Source organism: Rhinolophus ferrumequinum, chromosome 17 (assembly GCF_004115265.2).
Source record: "Rhinolophus ferrumequinum isolate MPI-CBG mRhiFer1 chromosome 17, mRhiFer1_v1.p, whole genome shotgun sequence".
NCBI lineage: Eukaryota > Metazoa > Chordata > Mammalia > Chiroptera > Rhinolophidae > Rhinolophus > Rhinolophus ferrumequinum.
The window spans coordinates 677,903-703,537 of NC_046300.1; the positions used below are offsets into that span (position 1 = coordinate 677,903).

The window sequence follows — 25,635 nt, forward strand, 5'->3', positions numbered from 1 at the left end:
TAATACTAAAACGGAATGACATTTTAGCCAACAACATGCACATATCTGACAGACCCCACTCACTGTTATAAAACCCCACAGGAGTTATTCACTAATTCAGGTAAGAAGAACAAACTGTTTTGGACGGCCACATGACTACCCATGGGCACTGGGAGCTCGTACACATTAGGGGTCACTGGCCGCACACACTGTAGCTGCTGTGAGGTTTGCACGGCTCCAGAATGATGAGACACAGGTCCCCGCCCTTGAAGCACCCTAGTTATTACAAGCGAGATGCCTAATCAATCACTATAATGGGATGCTACCTGAAGACTTGTGGCCAGAGAGGCAGCAGTGAGTGGGAGACACATCACAGAATTATTAGAATAACCCTCACTGAACGGCCGGGACAGCAGCGGCAGGGGCAGTGACGTGGCCCCGCCACGCTGGTCACTGTACGGTTCTGACCCACGGCCTTTCCATTTGTGGTAAATCACCTCAGCGGCAGCTGCTGCGAAATTGTTCCCAGGGAGGCGATTTAACGAAGAACACAGATAATTTTCCCTGGCACTGGAGTCGCTTTTCTACGTGAATTTACGGGGAGTGTGTGAAAGTACATGCTGGCAGCACGTGTGTGAAGTGCTTTCAGCGCCTTCAGGGACCAGAATGAGGTGTAATCGCAGGTGGCCATGCTGACAGGCAGGAGGAATAGTTACACGTGGAGAAAACGTGCACCAATGAATGTGATGTGACGTGAATGTCATCGTGTCATCTCACTCCACTTAAACATGGAAGAAATGTGCATGTAACGAAAACAAAGAAAGCGGTGACATTAATGTTTCCCATTTCTTTAAGTACTTAATCAATTATGCTCTATAAAATCTGGCTCAAAAATATCTGCGTGAGGTTAGACAATTTTTTTAAAAACAGAAGGAAAAGTGAAGGAGGAAGTAGAGACAAAGGCTTTGCTTCTCCTCTCAGCTGTCCTGAGAGGGCAGAACAAACGTCCCTAAGTGGGATTCCGGGGCACAAGCACCACATTGGGTAAGAACCAGGGAAAAAGGGGGCAGCTCCAGAGCGATGCTTGTGCAAACAGGTGAGTGCAGCACTGGGACGCGATGACGGCAGCACGCCTGAGAGAGAGAAGAGGGGCCAGTGTGACACAGCACAGGGACCCGCTGACAAGACCTCGGCGACCGGCTCAGGTGCAGGGACTTGAGGGGGTGGGACGTGTGAGGCCGGAGGAGGCGACAAAGGGGACAGACTGGGCGGGTCCAGTATTAAGAGAGTCCACACCCGAGAAACACAACACTGAAAAATAACTTCAGTGACAGAATTAAGCTGAAGACTAGACGGCGGACGGGAGAGTCAACAAATCCAGAACACGAAGGACGGAAGTGAGGAAAGCAATGGCAGACAATGAGGATAACGTGAAAGGTTCTAACCAGAGTTCCAGGAGGAGGGATTAAGGAAAAGGCAAAAATTAAGAGAAAATCTCTGGTAATTTTCTGGAACTGAACACCACGGGCATTTTCATGCTATAAATAAATACACACTGCGTTTAGTGGGGAAAACAAAACGAGTGTCCGCCGCCAAGGGGAGGGGTGCTGGGCTGCACGGGGGCGCTCCCACTTTCCCTGACTCCACACCGAGGCCAAGGTCACCCCTGAACAGAGGACACCTGCGCCTGTTTGCCCGAGAAACGGGTAACAGGCCTTTCCTGGCACGGCAGGCAGCAGGGGGCGACACCAAGCCGGAACCACACAGGTGAGGCCGGTCCGCCCACAGGCCACGCCTGCGCACATCACAGCTCAGTGATGTGCGTGAACCAATGCAGGTTAAAACGCCCCCATCCCGCCCGCCACAGATAGTCCCTGGGACATGGCAGGAAACGCACACCTGGTCACTGGAGGGTGTCCCCGACCACAGCTCCCCCAAACCCCTGGGTTCTCCGAAGAGCTCGGTGTCCTCTGTACACTAATGAGACACCTGAGCTGGGCCCCCGCACAGCCTCAGGACGGGGCTACGGGCGGGGGGGGGCACGGTGCACAAGGGTTACCACTCAGCCCCCTCCTGACAAGGGGCTGCAGGCTGGTCAGTGAGAGGCACCCATGGCCAACGCTGACAGACCCTCCGATGCGATGGAGCCGCCGTGAAACCCCACCTGGGGGTTCTGAGAGCTTCGGGTCTTGAGCTCAGGAGGTGTGGGAGGGGCCTGGAGAGCAGGGAACGTCTGGCCCCGCCCCTGTACCTGTGCACGCTTCCCTTCCTCTGCCTGTCCCTGAACTGTGCGCTTTATAATAAACAGGTGAGAGCAGGAGCAGTGCCTTCCTGGATTCTCTGAGCTGCTCCGGTAAGTTGTCAAACCTGAGGACGGGGTGGGAGGACCCGGGGGTTACAGCCCGTGGATGGGAAGTACAGGAGGCCTGGACTTGTGACTGGCACCTGGCGTGTGTGTGTGGGGGACAGGCTGAGCCCTGAACTTGGGGGGTCGGCCTCCAGCTCCACGTCCACAGCCTCGGAATTCACGTGAATTACAGAGGATTCCCAGCTGGTATCGCAAAGTTGGGCGGAGTGGAGAAAACCCCACACAGTCGGTGGCAGAAATGTTCTGTTCCTAGAGTAAAAACAGTTCCCTTCATTCACCGAGGGAGGTGCAGTCCTCCCCTTATCCACGTGGACACGTTCCGACACCCCCAGGGGGTGCCCGAGACCACGGATAGTACGGACAAGTCAGACACAGTAAGAGATTAACAAGTAAGGATAAAACAGGACAATTATAACAACGGACTGTAATGAAAGCTCTGCGAAGGTGCCAGTAACATAAGGGTGGTCTGCACACAGCACGGCGACAACCCAGCACATGACCTGATAAGCGAGAGGGGTGCTGAGTGCCTGACGTTTGGGGTGCGTCCAGCAGGAGAAGCTGGACAGAGGCACGTGTCAGGCCCGGAGGGGTCAGAGCGGGCTCCAGGCTGCATCACGTTATGCAGATGGCTCGCAATGTAAAACTTGTGAACTGTTTATTTCTAGACTTTTCCGTGTATATTTTTGGACCACAGTTGCACACGGGTAACTGGACCGTGGATGGGGGTGGGGGCGGGGACTGAGCTCACGCCCTGAGGCGTCATGCGTGTCGTGCATCCACCGCACACACGACTGCAGCGCCAGCGTCCTGATGACATACGGGGTTTTCTCTCCAGAACCATGAAGCAGTCCCCATGCCAGAGTGTGTGTCTGCGGGTGAGTAAACAGAAACCAGCTTGAGGGATGTCAGGAATTAAAACGCCATCTCTATTCTGCCCGTGATTTGGTTTTTCCACAAACTAATGGGCCCGTGCTGCGCAATCCTTAATATCAGTGCGTCTGAGACTCCACTTAATTTAAACTTAAAATGAAATGCAGTCTGGAAAAAAATCATGCTTGAAAATGGCACTTTTTAGCCATTATAGTAGAGGTATTAAGTCAGAAACGCTATTTTAATCAACTAAAATCATTTTGTTTATACTTAGATTTTCAGAGACACAAATATTTCAACTTATCTGCTTGACCGAATGCATTTAAATCAGTACCAGCAGAATCGCATGCTGTGGCGTGTAGAGGGACACATGCAGACCTGCGTTCCAGGCTTCTCCCTCTGTCCTGGGGGGCTGGCCGCCAGCACATGCCGGCCCCCTCGCCCTCGGCCTCTCACCGGAATCAGGAGGCGGGCGGGAGGGGCCTTTTCCCCTGGGTCCCCCCAGGCTGAGCCACACTTTGGAAGGGGCCGTCTTGCCTGATAAAAGACACAGCTCCATTCAGACAATCCTCGCTCACCCACTGCCCGCTCTCTCCAGTATAACAAATCCTGCCACCAAAGCTGAATGTCCTCATTGTATTCATCCTAATTCATTTCTGCCTGCTTTCCACTTATTTAAACGTGCCTGGATTTTCTCTCTCCCATTTTCCTCTGTACATGCGCCTCCTTCTAGAGTGAAGTGAATTCTTTGCCTGAGAGTAGGGATTAGACTCAATGTATATGTCTTTTTTCCAAGAGACTTTTCATATTCTCAAAAACTACTCAAATATTTGACATCTTTTTCCATTCTACTGAAAATGTCAGGATCTAAACACATTCTGTTCAGTGGTTTAGAACCGGAGGCTGGATGAAGACACTAGTACTTAGTTTGGTAATCGGCACACGTTTCTGGCTACATTCCCTGCCAAACACCTAAAACTCCACTAGGTGCCTGGGAATCTATGTTACTACACAAGCAGACTTGTGTTTCCATCACTTATCCAGGTCAATGTTCCAAGTGCTGTTCTTTCCATACACTAACTGCCTTTTCAGTGGGCTGTGGACACCCTGCCAGGCCCTTGGTGCCCGAGGCCCCCACACGTGAACTTCCCTGCCCTGCGTCCCCGTTGCCATGCCGCCGGCATCTCTTTTCCACACACCGGGCACAAGAAAAGATCCTGATCTGGTGCTACAGCTCAGGGACGGAAGGAGCCCATGGAAATCAGCACGTCAGTGACTCCACGCTCGGGTCAGAAGGGACACGAGCCTGGATGCCAACAACGACGAGTGCTGAGCCACATGACACAGGACCCACCGTCTCTGGGACAAGGGACAGGAGGAGCTGTGAGCAGATAGAAAGCCACCCTGGAGAAACCGCCACCCAGAGACGGAGCCACGAGCCTGGTAATTCAATCCAATGCTCAGCCATTCGTTTCCCAGCGTGGGGTTTAAATCATTGCTGAAACTATGAAAATGCATTTTGTATCCTGGAATAATTTAAATCAGCTCCTAGGACTTCCCCGCTACCACCTGTTTCTCTTAGCTCGTCTTCTTTCTCCTCACATCTCCCGAGCACCCAGGAATCAGTCACCACTGGTGTCCCTCCAGGGCTGTACTCGTGTGCCACTTGGATGTTGGGCTGGTACACAGACGTGCCAGGGCCAGTGCAGTGCCTTCCAACCCACAGCTAATCTCAGGAGGGGACCCGCTGGCTCAGCACCCCCACATCTATCTGCCTCCCGCTGGCTCAGCACCCCCACATCTATCTGCCTCCCGCTCAGGGCGGCATCCGCGGCCTGAGTCACAGCCCAGGCTCTGCTAAGCGTCCCTGGGCACCTCACCGATTCTCAGGTTTCCTTCCAGTGACATCTCCTCCGAAAACAGAGAGAAGTGGAGGCCCCGAGCTGTCCTGGGCCCTTGGACTATGACACTTCTGTCTCATTTAATTCTCCAGCCAGGCTGAGTTTTGATAGTTACCATTATTCGCATCTTTGTTTGGATGGAGCCTCACAATTTTCATAGCTCGCTCAAGACCACACAGCAATAAGATAACTGAACCAAAACCACATTTATTCAATCAACATGTATGTTTTTGCCCCAAGGCACTTAGCATCTGTGGGTCAGGCCGGTCCAGTCCTGAGAGCATATGCCCCATCCTGGTGGGTCCCAATGCAGGTCTAGCCAACGCTAACACAGTACACATAAGCTGGCACTGCCTGGACGGCTGCTTTTCCCTCTTGTTCCCTGGACCCGGCGTTCCTGACGTGGCTGACAGTGGTGAATTCTACTTCCTTACAGACCATCTTTATCTGCATGGCTCCCTGTCCGCTTAATTTATGTATTCTGAAGTCAGCGTCTCCCTGACCCATGCTGTCTCCCGCGGCTACTCCCATCCCTGTGGGGCGCACACGCCACAAAGCCGGCCCACTGTATCCTCCTGTTTATTTCTCTTAATTGTGTCACAAGCTACGGTGGGTCCAGGAATTAGGTGTTGTCCTACGGTCCGTAAAGGGCAGAGTCATAAATGGGGGGAGTCTGCCAAAGGAGTGCAACATGTGTTCATTTATTTTCTTTATATAAATTTGCTTTAACTCTGAATTCCATAACCCGCTCAGTTAATGGGAAATTCAACCGCAGTCACTCCTGGGGCTCCCTTCCCAGGGCCTTGCCACCAAAACCTGTTATTACAGTGATCTGATCCCACGGTACATGGTTTCCTTTTCTATGATTACTTTTTTTTTCCTATCCCAACTAAAGTGATTTTCATTCCGCTTGTTGAGTTACATTCAACAAGCACTGATAGTCACATGGGACAATGAGCTGGGAAAATTTCAACAGAAGTCAGACTTTTGCTAAGATGTCATTGTTACAAAAACTTTTGCACGAATGGAGACAAGGTCGCATGGCAACATCCACACGCGAGCTGATGAAAGAGTTACCTCATAGCCAAGCAAGTGCCCATTGGTCAACTTCCAGGGAATGGCGTTCCAGGAAAGTTGAATTTCTGAGGAAGACAGGCTCTGTGCAGAGACATGAGACGGAGCTACTGTGGGTTCTGTTTGGGAACAGAAAGGGGAAACCAATTACAATTTTGGTAGTTAATTAAAACATGGACTGAAGTTCTTATCTCAAAAAAGCATTTTAACATATTTGAAAAATTATAGAACATTCTGTAAACATACTAGAAAACATGAATCATGTCATGAAGATAGAGGCACTGATCAATTTCTATTTCTTAGGGACAGATGGCATCAGAGCCGCAGGCTTTTCCTTACTTGACAGTCTCCTCTCCCGCACGTCCATCTCATGTCTCATTTTGTTCCCTTCTTTCCCTTTGTTCTCTCCACACAACCATCCACTACTTCTTTCCGCTACTTCCCACAGCTCCTGCTTGAGAACACCTACGCCCACAAATGCTGCTGCTTCTTCATCACCATCACCACCATCACCATCATCATCACCATCATCACCAGTATTTTGTCAAACAAAGGTCACTCGTTCAACAAGCATTTAGTGAGTCACTTCTTTAGCCCAGGCTCCTCTTTGGAAGGTGCAGACAGACATGCACAGAGTGCATCACACAGTAAAAGATCCCCTTGGAAACAGACAACTCTGGGGGCTTCATGGGCTCCCCTCTCAGAGCACAGCTCAGAGTGAGACTCTTCCTCCTCCAGATTAAATGTCGCCCCAATACATTTAATCTATTTCTTAGTTAAACGGGCCATGGTACCAAGATAGATTTGTAGCCCAAACATGGACCTCTCAGATATTTTCTCCTGAGAATTCAGAAGTTGGTTTGGGAAGGCAAGGAGCCCACAGGGCTGATCGATCCAGTGCTGTGCTCCAGACGTCACAGTGTCTCCGACCAGGCTCCTCCTGCACTGGGTGTGCGGCTTTATTCTTCCTTCGATTCAATGGGAGGCCCAGCATATTCCCAGTAAATCCCTCCCTTTTTTCATAGAGAGTAGAGTCTCTTTCTGACATTGGGAACAGAAAGGCATGACCAACCCGTCAGTGGTAGCGAGTGTGGCAACAGGAGGAGGTGCAGGAGGGCAAAGGCCGTGGCTGAGAACCCACACCGCACTAGCCAGTGACATACCCTGGGTCTCCGTCGCCCGCCTGCTAATATCCTTCCTCAGGCATAGGAACCACTATCAAACTTGAGACTAGGGCACTTCCAGGAGAAGATCTCAGTCTGACCCCAGAAAAGAAAGCTGTGGAGGGTGTGCTGTTCCTGGTTCACGAGTGGAACTCAGGGTGGAGTCTTCATAAACGGGTCCTAACCAATAGGGGAGCCCTCTGGCCAGCCGCTGAGTCTCAGATCCCAGGGCACGTTCGCTCTTTCCGCCTGCACGGGGCATCTAAGCGCGACTTCAACCACTGCTCACTGGGAGAAATGAGTGTGAAGTCACAGGGATATTAGTCGCAGCTGACCTGTGAGCACAACACTCCCCGTACCTTCTTCTGCAGAGAAGACTGTTGTCACTGGGCTAAATGGCCCTTCACCTTTGTTGTTATAAACCCCCACTTTAACTTCATACAGTGAAAATGGCACGATGCTGTCATTCCTGAAGACGTATCTTGGGGTGTCAGGAGACGTGACCACTGTCTGGATCCAGTTGGTGACTCCAAGAGGGCGGAATGCAACGACATACCCGAAACCCTCGCCGTTCTGCAGCTCCTCAGGGACTGGCTGTGAAGGAGAGACGAGAAAACCCCCATACATGACGGCAGGCCAAGGGACAGGGAGCTGCTACCCCCCGTCTTTCGTGAAAGCCATCAGATAATAACCAACATCCTATGAAAAGCAAACGTTCAGTGGGACAGTCAGCTGCTTTTAGACAGACATACAGCACTCTTTCATAGCCATCCAGGCGACTGACTCAGGTCTTCTACAATTATTCAGATTTTGAGCATCATATAGAATAAGAGGATGTATAGTCCCAGTCTGAATTCTGAATAATAATAATAATTACGATGCTGCTGCTGATTATATCTCATCTCTTAAGCCCAGTAAAAATTGTCTAACCCCTAATGCCGAGCTTATGGAAAGAAACTGTACGTTGATGTGATAATTAACTAAAAGAAGTAAAACTAGAAAAAAAGAATTAAAACAACATATTAGACTCAAAGCTGCATTTGGATCATGTCAAAAATTCCGACTGACATTCCATCCTGATCCCTGGATTTTTATTTTTTCATTAATACCTTCAAAGAATACAGATAATCCCAGTGCCTTCTGACTTTAAATGTGCTAATTAAAACTTTTCCTAATTATGACATAAAGCCCTGACTAGAGGATAGCCAGGAAGCCAGCACCCACCGGTATCCGTGGGTGCGTGTTGCTAGTGTGTCGTGCAGCTAAGTTGCTCTGTGAGGGCAGAGCAAGAGTAAAAGCCAGGACCTCTCATCCCTATGTTTACCAGCCAGATGACTGGGCAAATTATTTAATAACTCTCTGCCTCAGTGTTTTCATCTATTATAAAATGTTGCAAGGATGCAATTTAAAAACTATGCAAAATGCTAGGAACAGGGATTAGCACAGAGTGAGCACTGAAACACATTAGCTGCTAGTACTTCCCGAGAACCAGCACCACCAGCGCCACCCGAGGGGAGGCTGCCCAGGCACTTACATCCCAGGTTATCACCAGCTCAGACCGGCTCCCACCTCCTCCACTGACTTCTGAAGGAGGCGCTTCTGGGACTGTGTAGGTTAGAGAGACAGAGATGAAACCCGATTTGTATTTGGTCATATGCCTCTGAAAGAAGTTTCGATGTTGCTCATTTTTAACATCTGAAATAACTTGATCACTGTCACATTTAAAACATACATGCATGCATGTATATACAATATATATACTGTACGTATATAACCAGTTGACCCTTGAACATAGGTTGGACCTGTGTGGATCCACTTGTACATGGAGTTTCTTTGGACAAATACCTGTACAGTTTCTGATCTGCAGTTTGGCATCCACGGATACAGAGGGCCAACTATATACACTGTCCTACACCCGGGTATACAGGGGACTCGAGTGTCCTCATATTCTGATGCTATCTGCCAGGTCCTGGAACCAATCCCCTGTGGATACTGAGATACACCTTACGTTTTTGGTGAATCAAAAGTTATACACGGACCATCAATTGCTCCATCTCCCATGTTGTTCAAGGGTCAACTGTACAGATCTTTGGGAAGATCATTAAATAATTTATATTTGCATGAAATTATCATAGATTCAAATAGTAGCAAAAAGGGCTCAGGATGAAGGTTAATAAAACAGGAAAAGCGCCTCAGCAGGGATGATGGGGAATAACGCAGCGTGAACATTTCACTTGGGACTGTTCCAGCAGAGACAGAATTCTCCAGTCAGCACTGGCTTTGCAGGAAAATGCCCAGGCTCAACTCCTCAGCCCTGTGATGAGACATCCTTCTTAACCCCACACCGGCGTCGGCTGTCTCACGTAAACGTACACGGAGAGTTCTGCTGAGGCATCCCCAGGACGCGGAGAAGACCTTTGCAGGCGGCTCTTTGTCCGTTCACAGCGCACCCCCCGTATGGAGAAAGTTCTCAGGAGAGTGGGTACCCCTCAACTACGCCATGTGAATAAATGAATGGCTCCTCTAGTCCTCATCAGACCTGCACTAGGATTACCTGCATCACGGAAATGACTGGAACACAGTCCTTGCCTCCTATCTCGGCTTAATCCCTAAAGTGACAGGCAGGCTGTGTTTAACACGTCATTTTAGTTAATATCAATTAAAATTACAGATTCAGGAAGGAAAGCCTCCAGAGCCTCTCAGATGCCTCAATAATGTGGTATTACGTACACTTTGTGACTTTCAGTTGTAATGTTAGGATATTTTGAGAATTAGAAAATAGTCTGATGGTTCACATTCACAGCGACCCCAGCTGGCAAATGTTAACAACGATTCTCTCTTAATTTTATACTTGAGGGGCCCCATGCACCTACTCATGAACTGCTTGGCTCACTCAGGGGGCTGGTGGCACACCGAGGTCCCCTGGCAGCCGACTCCCAAATGTCATGATCCCACCGTGTGTCGGTGCCATTATAAACAAAACCAGCACTCCCCCCGTCAACAGGGTGGCCGTGTCAGGGAGGAATAACCGTAAGTGACAAAACCATCTTCCCTGCACAGGCACTCATAATGCACGCCAACGACGGACTGGACTCTCGAAAATGTCACACTACGTTAGAATCACTTCCACGTGAGTCTCTGACAAACGCCACGTGGCCAGGTCTGCGTTCGACAGGTCAGACCATTGGGACACTGGGTTACTGAGGCTGGCCCCTGCGGGCCTGGAGACCGAGGAAGGGAACGGGAAATCCACGCCCCGGGGACCGTGCCGACCCGTTACTCAGGAAACGGAACACTAACCTGCCTCTTCGGTTCTTACTTTTTCTGAGGGTACACTGGGCTCTCCCCCGCCGATTTTGTTGTTGGCTATGACACGAAATTCGTACTCCACCCATGGGTTTAAGTCGACCACGGTAGCCGAGTGTGCTTTGCCATCAGTGACCTCAGGCACTGCCAAGGAGGAAGTCACTGGTGAGCGTCCGCAGGCCCCTGCACTGACCTCAACTCCACCGACGGGCGCTGCGGCATTTGTCTGCCCCCTTTACCTGTCGTGACAGTTTGCCAACCCACAGAGAAAGGCGTCCTCGCCTGGATGGAGTAGGATGTCACTGGGCTATGGTTGTCTGTACCTTCTTTCCAAGAGAGCTGGGCTGTTGTGTCTGTAATTTCATCCACCTTCACGTTTTCTGGTGGTCCTGGTGACCCTAAGGATGGCAAGAATGCAAACAGTGGGACGCTCTTCCATACATGTCATCCCTTCTACCAAAGGGAAGCACATGTCACATGACCACTTTAACACCTCCAACTGGTCCCAATTTCAAAAGCACTTGGGGCAAAGGCCATTAACCCAGCAATAAAACTACTACTGTCCCCACATTTCTGTTGTTAGATCTTAAATCTGGATGTGGGGCAGTAATTGCAAAATTGCAACACTCCCCGACTGCGGGGAACCGTGCTTTCTGGCCTCTGTGCAGCAGGATTCCTGCACTTTCCAAACTCAGCGTGCTTTACTCTGTGCATGGTGCCTGCCCTGGAACCGACTGGCACGGCTCTGTCCTTCCCAGTGTGTTATCTGGGGCTGCTTTATTGTATCACGCACTCTGGTCAGTCTTCAGTCTGGTATCAAATCAGTACATTGGACAGCAGCTCAGAGTGGCCGATTTCCTCAGGCTTTCTGGGTGGTTCTGGTTCTTCTGGAAGGAGTCACGCTTGCGTGCACAAACAGTTGCTATTCCCTTCCATATTAAACACAATCGCTGAGTTAATGACTTGCTGAAAACACATCACCTTGGCAGCAGTGTTGCAGTGCTTAGTATAGTGAGAGCGATTTGAAGGGCAGAGTTGAGATTTTTACTACTTTGAATTAGTACCCATCCTTCTTGTCACATTCTCAAGGGGGATTAAAACCATGGGAAACCCTCCCCTTCGTGCTCATATGCTATCTCATCATGGTTTTTCCTGCAGGAAGAAATGCTCAGGTAAGACCTGAAATTAAAAACCCATCGCGGCACCATGTTTACCTCTCACTATGAGGTCGGCGGCCGATGAAACGCTGTCCACCCCTGTGTGCACCATGCAAATGTATCGCCCACTGTGCTTCAGCTGGATGTTTCTGATCATCACGTCGCCTGATGAGCTCTGTTGGAGGAAACATAGTGAGCACACGTTCATTCTGAAAACACGAAGTACCTCGGAGGCTATGGCCACCGACACTGTCACTGAAGGTCACCGGTATTCAGAGGCGAGACCGAGGTGCGGGGAGACTGAGGACGGAGGGAAATAGCAGCGGGTTAACCCACACAGGAATGCGGACACAGGTTTCTGGAGCTAAACAAACAAGCTCCCCCTGGGCAGTTACGGCTTCAAACACAAATAAGGGCAGAGATTACAGTCTCAGTCTATTCACTTCCACCAGGGTGACACTTGTTCTTATATCCACTGCTCAGCGCACGTTCGCTCGTGTCCCAGTTCCAATCTGCCGGCAATTATCCCCGAAGAAGAAGAGGGAGACATCTGGGCATCAGGAAGTGCAACAGGACAAGGGGTACCATGGTGGACACACACTGGTACTCAGGAAGCACAAAGCCCTTTAACTCTTCCCCACAGAATGTAGGGAAGTCGATACGAACCCCTCGGTGAGGAAAAACCAAAACATTGTAAACCCTAAAATACCAGCTGTCTGTATAGACATCTGCTGGTGCCCCAGGCACCAATTAACAGAGAAAAAATGTATTTTTAAAAGTTCAAGTATTTGGTGATAGAGGAGAACTGACTCTGGTGGTGATGTACAGATGATGTGTTACAGAATTGCACACTTGAAACCTAATAATTGTACTAACCAATGTCACCCCAGTACATTGAATAAAACAAACAAACAAACAAAAAAACCAGAAGCTCAACTTCCAATGGTCCTCGTTTTAAAAGAATGTAACATCACGTTCATAAAATGACTAGCTGCAGGCCAACTTCAGGCATTCATAAATATATGGGTTGAAATAAAATGATTTGGCAACCAAAGCCCTTGGACAATGGTCATGCACTGAGAAATCTCCCAGCTGGTGTGGGAGACGGTGCCACAGCTTTCATCTCATTTATTAAAAGGAGAGTTTGACTCAAGGTTTCTAGTAGTCGTCAAAAGAGGGATTCTAGGGTCCCGCTTTCAGGTGATCTCCTCAGACGTCCGATGGGTAATTTCTAGCGATTCCTTCTCATTCTGAGGACCCTCCACGCGCTGTCTGCTCTCTGTTGGGCGGACTCTGTGGCCGTAGCCTGAATTTCTTGAGTCCTGGGAGAAGGCAGACGTGAGGAGACTGAGGACTGCAAGTAAATGATAACCCAGAAACTGGTAAGTTTGCAGAGTTTCCTTTTCATCACGTTGAACATTTTCCTTTCTCTTCCAGTCTCTCTTCTTCTCAGAGTTTCTTAGAAACGTATCCCCAGGATGAAACCTTACATGCCTGCCGACCTTTAGAAAGAAAGGCTTAGGTTTCATGAGCTCCATCCACTTGCAGGAAAGGGCTGTCATTTCTACAGAAATCTCTTCTTTTTGGTGAGGTCGGGACCGTTGCTAGTAAGTCCCATCAAGGCGCTGGGGTGCACCACGATTCTTCCCTACATTTATTTGCTTATTTTGAAAGCATCTGGGTTACAGATGGAACAGGACCCCGCTGTGGCCTGAGACACAGGACATGTCTTAGGCTCACTGGCTGGTTCTGCTTCGTGAAGGACGAAGGAGGAGCTTCCTTTTGGGCTTGTCATTTCCCTTCACTTTGGTATTAATCAGTGAAGAGACAAAAGAACTCAGGTAGTTCACATAAAAACCAAACCACCTTCCTAAAGAAACGTAGTGAGGCTCACCATCAGGGGAAATATAATTTTTAATTATCTTTTTACACTGTGCAGTGGAAAAAGGAAGCAATTAACAAAGATACGGTGACAGGTGGACAACTGATTTTTTTTTCAAGCACCAACATGAAATGGAGTGGATGATACATAAATGAAAAATAAAATTGAGCAAAAGTTCAGAGGAAATAAAATTTCCTCTATTTGCACCTCTCCTAATAGGATATGTCTGTATTGCTCTTCTTCCACTATCCTCCTCTCTCTCTCTCTCTCTCTCTCTCTCTGTCTCTCTTTCATCCTTCAGTGAAGCAGAACATTGAGTCAAGACCCATCTTCACAAAAGCTCCCTGAGAACTTGCCACATTAGAGTCACTCGAGGGCTGAGAGCGTCTAACACATGGTGTCTGCTCTAGGATGTAAACCCACGTCAGGTAACGGATATATACATGTGAACAAGTTATTTTTACAAATCCAGAAGGTTTATTCAACAAAGGTTAAATGAAATCGCATGGTACATGCCATGTGCAGGTGACTCCAGACCGAAAGGGACAGGGATGGCATGTCCTGTGGTGGACATGGAGCTGCCGGGACTGTGGACTGGGACAGCCCTCAGGAAACCGCCCACTACCCATGAAGGCAGGACACACACACAGCTATGACCCAGCAGTCCCCTTCACACGCGTGTCCCGTGGAGATGAGCACACGTGTTCATGGAAGACGTCTGCAAGGACCTCAGCGGCAGCACTGCCGTGACAACTGAGAAACAAAATGTCCCTGTGTCCATCACAGCCGGCAGGTACACGAGCAGCAGGGTGCTCCTTCCGGAAACAGTCTCCGGCCACGGAAGTGAATTGACTCTAAGGACGTATATCAACACGGCTGAGGCGGAACATAAAGACGCAGATCAGCAGAAAAGAGGACAGGGCGCCGATCTTCACTGTCAGGGAATCTCGGCTGCGGTTACCCTTGGAGGGCGGTTGGCATGGCAACGCGGCACCATGGGGACGCCCGCAATGTGGGTCACCTCCTGCTTTCTGTGCTGGTGACCGGGTTGCTCATTCTGCGCAGTCACTGCGCGATCCGCGTGCGTTTTGGTAGAACACAGTGGCTCTGTCATCCAGTTCTTACTACAAATGCACCTCTACATTCTCCATTCTCAGTAGGGTCAGAAACACAACGGGAATTCTAGCTCCAATTCTCTCACAAGAATGAAACGTCTAATAATAACTTTTTTAGAATATCCTATGGTTTCTAATCAAGATGCAATTGAGTATTCCCAGACACTAAAAAACAAGATAAAGAAGGAAAAGGAAACCCCCAGGGGACGTCTCCCTCACAGCACACCCATCCCTGCTGCATCCAGTTTCACTGTTAAGGGTTCGGATATAATTAATTACCAGCTGACTGTGCGCTCAGCCATACCTGAGGTCCCCGAGGGAGCCCTCTGCAGCGTGCTCGCGCTTTCTCCTGTGATGGTGGCTGCATTCCAAGAGGAATCGAGCGGATGGAACAAGCTGGAAGTGCCTACGTTTGTGAGGGGGCTGCAGCCGGGTGGGCGTGGACAAGTCACGGGGCCCACAGGGGGCAAAGGGAGCGGCATGGGTGTCACCGCTCAGCAGGGCTGTGGAAGCCATGGGACACAGGAAGCTGGACGAGGAAGTTGCTGCTGCCATGTTGGGCAGACCAAGCTGCCACGCCCTCCAGATCCCTCGGAACCGGCCATACGGCCTCTCTGGGGGCAGCTGACAAGTGGGACTCCATATGAAATGGGGTCTCACCCTCTGCCTTTTCCTTGGTTCCACCCAGCAGGTCCAAGTTAGGATGGACAGTGAGTTGGGCTATTTGTTCACCAAGGTTTTTCTTTGCACAGTTGTTTCCAGTGACTGTGCCGAGAACCCAAAACAGATAAAAGTCCCCAACTGGTCTGGGCACCCTTCCTTTCACATCAGCAGCCTGTGTGTGAGCCAGAGGGAGGGGACACTAGCCGATGACAAAGGCAGATACGTCCCAACGGTTTGCCTGATACTTCGAAGTGCAGGTTTTTCACCTCAAAGTCTTATTGAAGAAAATCAAGGAAGATGAGGTTTGATATTAAATATGACTGTCCTCATATCATTAGCCTATTTTTTCTGGGAAAGAGCACGATCTGAAAATTTTAAAGTCAGTATAAGGAAAACAGTTACACAAATCAGAGTTTTTACTGTAATGAAAAAAATACCTAATGTTTTTGATTTTTGATTCTAAAATTTTAAATTGCCCCAAATGTACCATTTATTCTTTACTTTCTTATTCATGTTCAGCTTAATTAAATGGTATACTAACAAATTATATCTTGCAAAGTAGAATGAATTTCTTTCTAAAATTGGAACACAAAATCTCAACCAGCATGAAAAACTACAACTCAACAAAAGGCAAGTAACCCAATTAAAAAATGTGTCAGTCACCTTGACCCCTGGGTCAGGGGTCACCACTCCATCCTAAGGGTCAGTAAACAGCTGAACAAACTGAAAAATCAACAATTCTTCTTAGATCTGGTGCAGAGGTGAGGTCACAAGAAGACCACTGCCTCCCCAATTGGGGACCAGCAGGTGACTGCAGAGGGTCCCCGGTGTGTGGGGCTGTGGAGCGCCTGCCCTCCCCACACCTTCCATCAGCAAAGGCCTGTTCACTGCAGTTCCTTTCACCTGATGCTCCACGTCTGCCTTTCAACAAATATTCACAAGGCGTACTGACAAGCACAGGTACCAGGTGTCACAGGATTCCATTTATACGAAATGTCCAGAAGGCGTTTACAGATAGAAAGCAGAACAGTGTTTCCTCCATCTGAGAGAGGGGAAGCGGAGTCGGGGAAGGTTACAATCCAGGGGTGTGAGGTCTCTTTTTGAAGAAATTACAATAGTCTGCAAATGATTTTGGTGATGTGTGCAAAATTCCGTGAATATACTAAAAACCATTCACTTGAATACTTCAAGTGGTCGAACGGTATGGTATGTGAGTTATTTCTCAACACAGCTGTTAAAAACAATGTTTTAGCCATAAGGAGTAAGAAATTATGCCACGGTCAGCAGACACCATTTTCCTCCTCATTTGCTTTGATGTAGTAATTGTTCATTTACTGGTTTTATGAGATTTACTCCTGTTTTTGAGGAGTCCTCGGTTTCTGGATGTACCCATTGGCTTAGCCCCACCTCCTTTTGCAAACCAAACCAAACCAAACCAAACCAGACCAGAATTGTCAACTGCTAGCTCTTTCCACAATCAGCATTGGCTCCAGCCTCCAGAGATGAGCTGTTTTATGCCCAAAAATCACTGATGCAGGTAACATCTGGTTCTGGGTATTTACAATTTGCTGGGTCTGGAGCACTTACACACAGCTGTGTTCGGATTCACAGGTGCCAGTGTATACCCGGTCACACACACACACACACCTCTTCAGTGGTCATTTACGGTTTCAATCGGTTACCAGTAGGACGGGTCCCACTGAGGCTCCTAGTGTGTCATGAGACCAACAACAAATCACAGACGGCTCTCCCCAGGGAAAACAAACAACTCGTAAGAACCAGAGTGATGCCATTCTATGAAAGTTGAAATTCACAGCAAAATCTCCCTGAAGTTTCTTTAAATATCTGAGTCTCTGCGAAGCTCTCCCAGTGGCAGCAGGCCCCCCAACACCCCCATGTCAGATTGCAGCCCTCTTGGAGCAGCGGTTCTAAGATCTGTTCACACCTCAGTCCCACGGCTGGGGTAGGGCGTCGAACCTGAAAAAAGTCATGTGAACACTTAGGGAAAGGAGATGTTTTGACAACGTGAAAATGAAAACTTTCATGCAAATGACATAATAAACAATGTTAACAGAAAAGTGACAGACTGCAAGAAGGTATTTCCAGTGACTTGAACTGCGCATAACCAGCAGCTTGAATACAGAAGGACCGACCGCAGATCCCTAAAAGGAAGGCTGTGAATTCCAACAGAAGGAGCGAGAGTGCAATTTGTGGTGCACGGAAGGGGAGGCCGCAGCATGAGACAGCAGTGGGCCAGTTCACACTGAATTTGTGTCTAAGTGAACGGCTTCCTGTTGTGGCCTCAGGAGGACACGTCTCCTGAACACGTGAAACAGATGAGACGAAAATCTGCTAAATGCCAACATCGATTTCATGTTTGTGTCTCTGGAAGGAATCAAGCAGGTCTTACACTCTGACACTGGTCTTGAAGCAGTTTGTCTTTTGTGTAGCTTTGGAAAGTCACTGTCAACACTGCCGGATTAAAAACAAAAATCTGTTTTGAACATTCTTCTATATAATAATCCAGGTAGCCGAGCTCCTGTGAATTTTTCTGGCTAGAAATAAAAACGTAATTTGTCACTCTTCTCTGCAGAAGTAATCTTGCATTTCACAAGAATCAGTATTAAGCCCCAAATTTTCTTGATTTGGAAGAGTCAGTTACAATTCTAAATCTGTCTTTAGTATCCAAATTCCTAACAAGCAAATGGAGACATTTCCAATTTCATTATTAATCTGAGAAATGAGAGGGTGGTGATAATGAGATGTCACTTCTCAGCAAAAATTGAAAAAAAAAAAATCACAGGAGAAAACGTGTGTGGGAAAGGATTTGGGAAACAGGCGTCCTGGTGTCCTGCTGATGGGGACGGATGATGCTGCACCTTCTGGGAGAACAACGTGAAAGCAGCGCCGTCACGGGTGCTGGACGAACTAACAGTAAGGCCGCCACCGCCACGAGCTGGTTCGCCCCTTCTTCCTCGGAGGAGGGGCTCTTCCCACCTCGCTTTTACAGGGGAGGAAATGGAGGGAGAGACACAAAGATCAACGGTTTGTGAGAGACTGGAACGGGTGGCAAAGCTGCAGTTCTGAGTTCCGATTCTGTCACGAGGAAACTGTATAACGCCAATCAGATGTGGCAATTCCTCACCCCCGGAGACGCCCTGGGAGCTGTGAGGAAGATGCTCTGACTGGGGGTCTTATGCTTCTTTCAAAATACTATTAGCTGTTCTTTTCCTCACTGGGTTTCTTACTCTAAACACTCTCAGAATGATTTAAACTGGATGTGACTGTTAATTACTTTAAAACCATGGAAAAATTAAAAGCCTTACAATACATAGCTGTTTTATTTCATCTAAGAACACTGAATTTTTTATTCTTTTCCTGTCTCTCCATCCATCCATCTCCTTCCTCCCTCCCTCCCTCCCTGCCTTCCTCACATGTTAAGAAAGTATTGTACTTTTCTGTATTTAGGCCTCGGTGGTTGTGCAAAGTATTGACGTGTATTTTATCTCTTGAGGGAGCTTTGTGTCCCATTATCCTTTTCTATCATTATTGATACATAAGGGGGTTGATATTGTTGGTAAATTTATCTTGTATCCAAGTAGTTGACTGAACTGACTAACTTTACAAATGTATCTAATGTTTGGCAATCTGATCCACTAGTGGTTGAAAACGGAGCTGGAAGAGCAGACTTGAGTGGAACCTTCTGCTGATCTGTTTCTAGGACCTTGATCTGCCCCAGGACACAGGCTGCAGCTTGTCTCTGGACCCTCGTCCTCTTGTGCGATGTGCCAATTTGCTTCAGACACTGGAGTAAGTTACCCTTTGTTTAACATCTGGCTCGGCGCCGAAACCCACGGCTGGTGTCCTCCATGCCTTTGATGTGACGTTCAAACGGACACGATAAATCTGATCTCAATGGCGGGAGCTTTTTGAGCTCACAGATTTTTTTCCCCCAAAAGGTATGTTTTGTTTTGTTTGTTTGTTTTTGTTTTTGAATGACTATTGAACACCCACCATAGTCCCAAAGACAAATGGCTGAATCAGTGAAGCGATGAGTTGGGCTTTCCATTTTCTAAGCTACGTTTTCTCCCTTCTAAACATGGCTCTTCCCGTGCAGCCTTCCAGCCTCCTCTCTCACATGTGCTGCTTCTGAAAATGGGGCGTATCTGTGAACAGGCTGGGATGACAGACCTGCAGACCTGGGGGAATGCTGCAAGGAACCCACATCCAGAGGAAGGGCTGTGATGAGACTCCTTCTCATGCGGCAGAAAAACACCTGACTCGATGGCCTGTGCTTCCGGGTGACGTCACTGTGGATTGTCACGGTTCTGTGCCGATGGGAGGCTGTCAAGTCACTCACGGAAAAGTCAATAAAGAAATTCCCAGGCCATGGACTGGCATGTTAGAGAAAGACCCGAACTCCAAGTGATAGGATTAATTTATGAAATTTCGTGGTTCAGGTACCTGACTCTTGTAAGATGATTTGTACCTTCTGTGGAACCTACGTAAAGCAGGAGTCGTTCAGCTACACGGAAATCTCGACGACTCTTAACGCCCAGCTCCTCCCACTTTCTGCAGCAGTCACCAAACTCTGTCCCAGTGTTTCTTTGAGGATGTCGGCTGCATTTTAAAATCCAACTACTCTGGGCATTGAGTCGTTCATCACAACGTCTTTAGCAGGAGCTAAGATGGACGGCGTTGCATTTGATGCAATATTACTGACCGTTTAAAATCGCGTCACACAGCAAAGGAAACCAGTGCTTCAAATCACATTCTTTGTCTAAGAATTACAGTCGGGACCAGAGGTGTCTCAGGGTAGCAGCCTCTTCAGACAGGATAAGGGGTCTTTACTAAAGTGACGTCCCACCCTTCGCTCCAAGGACAGGCAAGTGATACCCCAAGTTGGCGTCAGGCGCTGGCTGAGAAGACTGGAGCACGCCTTTGTCTATTGGGACAGAGGAACGGAAGACGTGAGAAAGGGCTTTCAATGCAGCAGCGAAGGGCATGCGAACTAACAGGCTGTAAGTGGTGGAGTTCTTCAAAGCCTTGGGTTAGTCAGAATAATTTGGAAAACTAGAACTTCTAAACAAATAAGCCAGATACAGAACATAGAAACGGTGGTGAAACTACGTAACTGGCTGGCATCTAAGTGTCTCCACATTTTCCCTTTTAAAGGAACCCTGGATTAGCTGCTGTAACCAGTGGTGCACACGGGTGGCCTGACACAACAGGACTCCCCTCTGCTGCGGCCCCAGCACGAGCACCCAGGTCTCCGTCCCTGGGCCTGGACTGGCCCCTGCGTTGCTCCTTCAGCTCTGGACACCCCGCCTTCCTGGCTGTGGACGCGTGGCTTCACCTTCTGCTGCGTCTGCATGTGGCTTCACCTGCTGCCCATGTGGTCTGCCCACCGCACGGCCCTCTGCCCTGAGTCGGCGTCTTCCGTGGGTGTCCTCCCATCCCTGTGTCTGTGTCCAAACTTCCCTCTTTGTATGAGGAAACTGGTCACGTCGGACGAGGCCCCCCCCCACACCAGGAGGCCTGTCACTGACTGGATCCACGCAGCCCTGCTCGCACCTGAGGTCACACTGTGTCGCGTCAGCACCACACTCAGAACCACGCGTCTGACACCAGGGGTGCGTGTCCCACCCAAGCCGTCCTCTGACACAGCTGGGTGGCCTGGAACTCAGTTCAGTTCTGCCCCTTCTCTTGGAAGCAGCACCACAACCTACAGTTTAAAGGCTCAGCCCCCCATGACACCCCGCTTCAGGCACCAGTCACAAGTCTCACATTGTCGCCTGTCCTGACAGACCGGCTATAAGTCGGGGTTCCTGTGACCCTTCCTGGGGTTCAACCATTTGCTAGGACAGCTCACAGAACTCAGGGAATAATTTATTCACATTTACCAGTTTACTATAAAGGACGTTTGAGGACACAGACAAGCAGCCAGATGAAGAGGTGCGTGGAGTGAGGCCTGGGGTTCCCGAGGGCAGGAGTGTCTGTCCCCGTGGAGCTGGGGTGTCACCCTCCCAGCACGTGGATGGTTCACCAAACCAGAAGCTCTCCACACCCCACGCTTTGGGGATTTTTACGGAGGCTTCATCAGGTACGCCTGGCCCGTCGTCATCTCCATCGCCAGCCCGTGTCCCCTCCCTGGAGGGTGGGTGACAGGGCTGAGAGCTCTGAGCTCCTAACCTGGCTCGGTCTTTCTGGTGGCCATCCTGGCACTGGTGAGCAGCCGCCAGCAGTCCCCTCGTTCGAACAGACACAGCTATCACCCGGGAAATCCCAAGGGTTGTAGGAGCTCTGTCCCAGGAACCGAGGCAGAGAACAGTGTGTTCCATTATCTCACAATTAGGCACTTGAACAAATCTTTTTTTTTGGGGGGAGGGGGCACAACTCACATGAAAGCATCATCCTTTCATTCGCACACGATCCTAATGTGTTCATATACCTGTGAAACACACGTGTGCGGTTAATAAGAAATCCTGCTCAAATATGTACAACTGAGTCGCCCATCACGTTGTTTGGCCCAAAGGATGAGACCCCGACCCACTATGCACCATGGGGATCCCAGGCAAACAGGGAAGCCACCCGAGTTGGGGCCAACAGGCCACCAAGGGCAAGTGGCCGGTGACTGAGGAGGCCCGCTGCTGGTGACCCACACTGCTCACTCCCAGAGTCCCCCTCCAAGAGTCGCTTTCTCCTTGAAGTCGGTCACTCTCAGTCACATAGAGCCTTCACCAAGGAGACAGATGGGGTAGGAGACAGCGTCTGTTTTGGGGACACACAGATCTAGGCCCGGGTCTCAGTTCCACCAGTGACCGTGGCAAGTTCATAAACACTTCAAGTCCTTAGTTTGTGCACCTATAAGACAGAAAACCTACCGCTGATTCAGGGCAGTTTCGAGGATTAACTGCTCTGAGCTCCCGGCTGGACACAGAGGAGGCACCCAGCAGATGGGACTCGTTCAGCTTCGTAATGAATGTGTCGTGTCGGAAATAAACTCTTGTGTTGGAAAGCGTGCCTTTCCACGGGCTACAGAGGACGGAGTCATCACAGATAATAACATTTCATAGACAGGCAACAAACATCAGTTTTAATGGAACGATCAGTCATAGGGTAAAGCAAACGCGCTCACTGCCTGGTAATTGTGGTGATAAACTCAGAGCACGACAGAACTGAGAACCCAGATTCCCTCACAAAATGCATTTCTGGAGCGTCACGCATGTGCCAGATGCTTGGTTAGGGACACTGTGTCACAGCCACATGTCGTGTAAAGGGCAGGAGGGAAGTGCACAACTTACCCCACCGACTTTCTCGAAGTGAGATCCATCTTTCTGGAAGTCCGTGAGGACCCCGTTGAAGTACCAGGTGAAGGTGATGTCTAACAGGGGGTCGTGCTGCGCCTGGCAGGGCAAAACGACGCTTTCGCCCACGGACACATCCATGTTGGACGGCGCCACAGTTATCCTCGTGGGGTCTGTGGGGAAGGAACAAAGTTTTAAGTATAACGTCAGCATTTTTACTTTGAGGAGCGCGTCTTCCAAGCAGATGAGATGGTGAGTGTAGCTCAGTGTGTACGTTTGTACACACACATCTGCACACACAGGCATCTCTATAATCAAGTCTGCGAGGTGACAGTCGGCCTTTTTATGCATTTTTTAACACATTTCCTCGGATCCACAATTCTTGATAAAAGAATCATGATATCCGAATTTATCGGGTACGTACGTTTAATATCGCGCCCCCTATAAAGCAGTTATAATGCTGCCACAGCCATCTCAGCTGACACACAGCAGTACAGAGGCAGAGACAGAAACCTGCAGGCTCCCCTAATGTTGAATGACTGGAGAATGTATTACTATCAAAATTTAAGCGGACTCAAGACTATACGAAAGGTTTAGAATCGATACAAAAGAGGACTCCTCGGTTAAAATGTCCATGAAGGTGTTTTCCTTCCCCTTTGCAAATGTCCGCAAGGACGTTTCTTTCTCCGTCGTCCCCACTGCCCTTGCATCTGTTTGCCCCCACTTTCCTACGGCTTCTCCCCACTTCTGTGCTCCATGTGGCAGCAACAGTGTTCAACAGAGTTGCTTAAACACGCTGCCTGCACTTCTCTGCCAAACCCCTCTTCGAGGTGTCCTACTCCGGCCGTGGCCCCAGGACCCCAACTTCAGCAGCGGCCGCCACGTGCGTCTGACGTCTTCTCCCTGCACTCTCTGTGCTTGGTTTCTCCCACATGCTGGTCATGTGTTTTCTGGTCCTTCTTATTCCCCTACATCCCTTCATGTCGACTGTGCCAAGCGCACTGCTGTTATTCTGTCGCCACTCACTGTCTTGGTGATTTTATCCAGTCCATCCTTTGTCAAGGACCCAGCTGTGTGCTAACACTCCCCAGTGTGCACGGCCCTCCTCCACGGGTCTCCCCAAATCCCGAGTCACGTACCCAACGACCTACGCACCACACTGGGCGTACCACAGACATGACTGCTCACCACTATCCCCGTCCGCGAACATAGTAGGAGTACATTCTTAACACGTTGGAATGCAGGCACGGCCCAGTGCTGATACGCTGGCCAACGGAATGGAAGGAGGATTTATCCATGAAATCGCGGTCAGATCTCCTCCCCGTGGGGCTGATGCTGTGCCCGTTTCTGCGGCAGCCCACATCCCACACTCTGCATGTTCTACTTGTTTGCAACCTTTGTGCTCTTTGCTCCTACTGCTGATTTCCTTGGACATTTGGCAGGAGGTAAGCTCACGAGAGCAGCGGGTCACTTGGTTACTGACATAACCCAAGCGTCCGTACAAACTGTGTCCTCAGACTTTTTTCTTGAATGAATCAATGAACAAAATACATCTACAACTCTAAGTGATTCTTACTGCTATCAAAGGTGATTCCAGGGACTTCAGCTTCTCCAGAAAGTATCAAAGATGTTGGAAAAGTCAGTGTACCCGAAAGACCTGACATCACAGAATGCACGAGACAAAGGCCAGGCCGCAGCACGAGCTGCCTGTGACCCCCCCGCCCGCCATGCCGGCGTGGGGACCGTGCGGAGCACACGGCCACGTGCCAAGAACACTCAGCGCAGACCTCTCGACTTTCTCCCGTTAACGATAACACAAGCGCATACACGACACCGTCACAGAGCCCGCCCTGCAGACTGTGGAAACATTTTTCCTTTCACAGTGAGTCCACACCACACAGCTCGTCCCCTCGGGAGGTGACCCGGGAGACGCGTACCCACCTGTCACTACCACGTGTGTGGTGTCGTTGGCTTTCCCAAATGGGTTCTCGGCGACACAGGTGTAAGTCCCAGCGTCTGCTTTCGTCACGTTGGCTATTTTGAGTCCTCCGTCCTTTAAAAATGAAATTCTAAACGAAACACAAATTACACAATCAATTTACTATCGTCATTTTTTCCCCAAGTAAATAGAAATTTTTAATGAAAGTGTGGACTTAAGCTCGTACTTTTAGGGTAAGATAAAGCATCCCTTAGCATTCTTGGAAGTAAACGTAAAAGAACATTTACACACAGGTATTTTACAAAACTGAGTGAGAACAGCTGCTCTTCCCGATATTTCTATGCAGCAAGACTTAACATTACACCTAATTTGGGGGGGCCTTTATCAAATAAAGGTGGAATATTCTCCAAAAATATACGGTGTGGCAGATTAATCTTGGGTTAGCAGTAGGAGTTTGGAGAAAATAAAAAGCAGCCAGGAGAGTATTTCCGTTAAATTTGAAACAGTGCGCAAGAAATAAGAAACCTTGTTGCCTGTCTTTATGAAGTCTGCAGGGTCACATTCCACGCAGGACAAATCCAGAGTTTGGGAGCTGGGCGTGGTCCCCCGTGAGCGGGTGCACGGGGTCGGGCAGCGGGGGCGCACGCGTTAGGGTTTCCGACAGGAACGGACTCGGGGCTTTAGCGTCTGCCTGACTCGTCAGGAGGCGCCTCGTCAGGAGGCGCCTCGTCAGGAGGCGCCTCGTCAGGAGGCGCCTCGTCAGGAGGCGCCTCGTCAGGAGGCGCCTCGTCAGGAGGCGCCTCGTCAGGAGGCGCCTCGTCAGGAGGCGCCTCGTCAGGAGGCGCCTCGTCAGGAGGCGCCTCGTCAGGAGGCGCCTCGTCAGGAGGCGCCTCGTCAGGAGGCGCCTCGTC

General features: G+C 49.4%; 1 protein-coding gene across 4 annotated transcripts in view; it reads right to left on the reverse strand.

Moving 5' to 3' along the window:
• Positions 1-25,635, reverse strand: part of LOC117037310 (contactin-3) — a 209,305-nt gene that overhangs the window by 13,493 nt on the left and 170,177 nt on the right. For 2 of the 4 annotated variants that reach the window (XM_033133240.1, XM_033133243.1), the window contains 8 exons: positions 24,727-24,854; positions 22,783-22,958; positions 11,876-11,993; positions 10,901-11,059; positions 10,656-10,805; positions 8,890-8,960; positions 7,715-7,949; positions 6,196-6,311 (listed from right to left, as the gene is read on the reverse strand). In XM_033133240.1, the coding sequence (XP_032989131.1) occupies positions 6,196-6,311; positions 7,715-7,949; positions 8,890-8,960; positions 10,656-10,805; positions 10,901-11,059; positions 11,876-11,993; positions 22,783-22,958; positions 24,727-24,854 (1,153 nt within the window). Of the gene's footprint in view, positions 1-2,831; positions 3,217-6,195; positions 6,312-7,714; positions 7,950-8,889; positions 8,961-10,655; positions 10,806-10,900; positions 11,060-11,875; positions 11,994-22,782; positions 22,959-24,726; positions 24,855-25,635 lie in introns of those variants that run through there. The other 2 variants (XM_033133244.1, XM_033133242.1) reach the window with 2 other exon arrangements.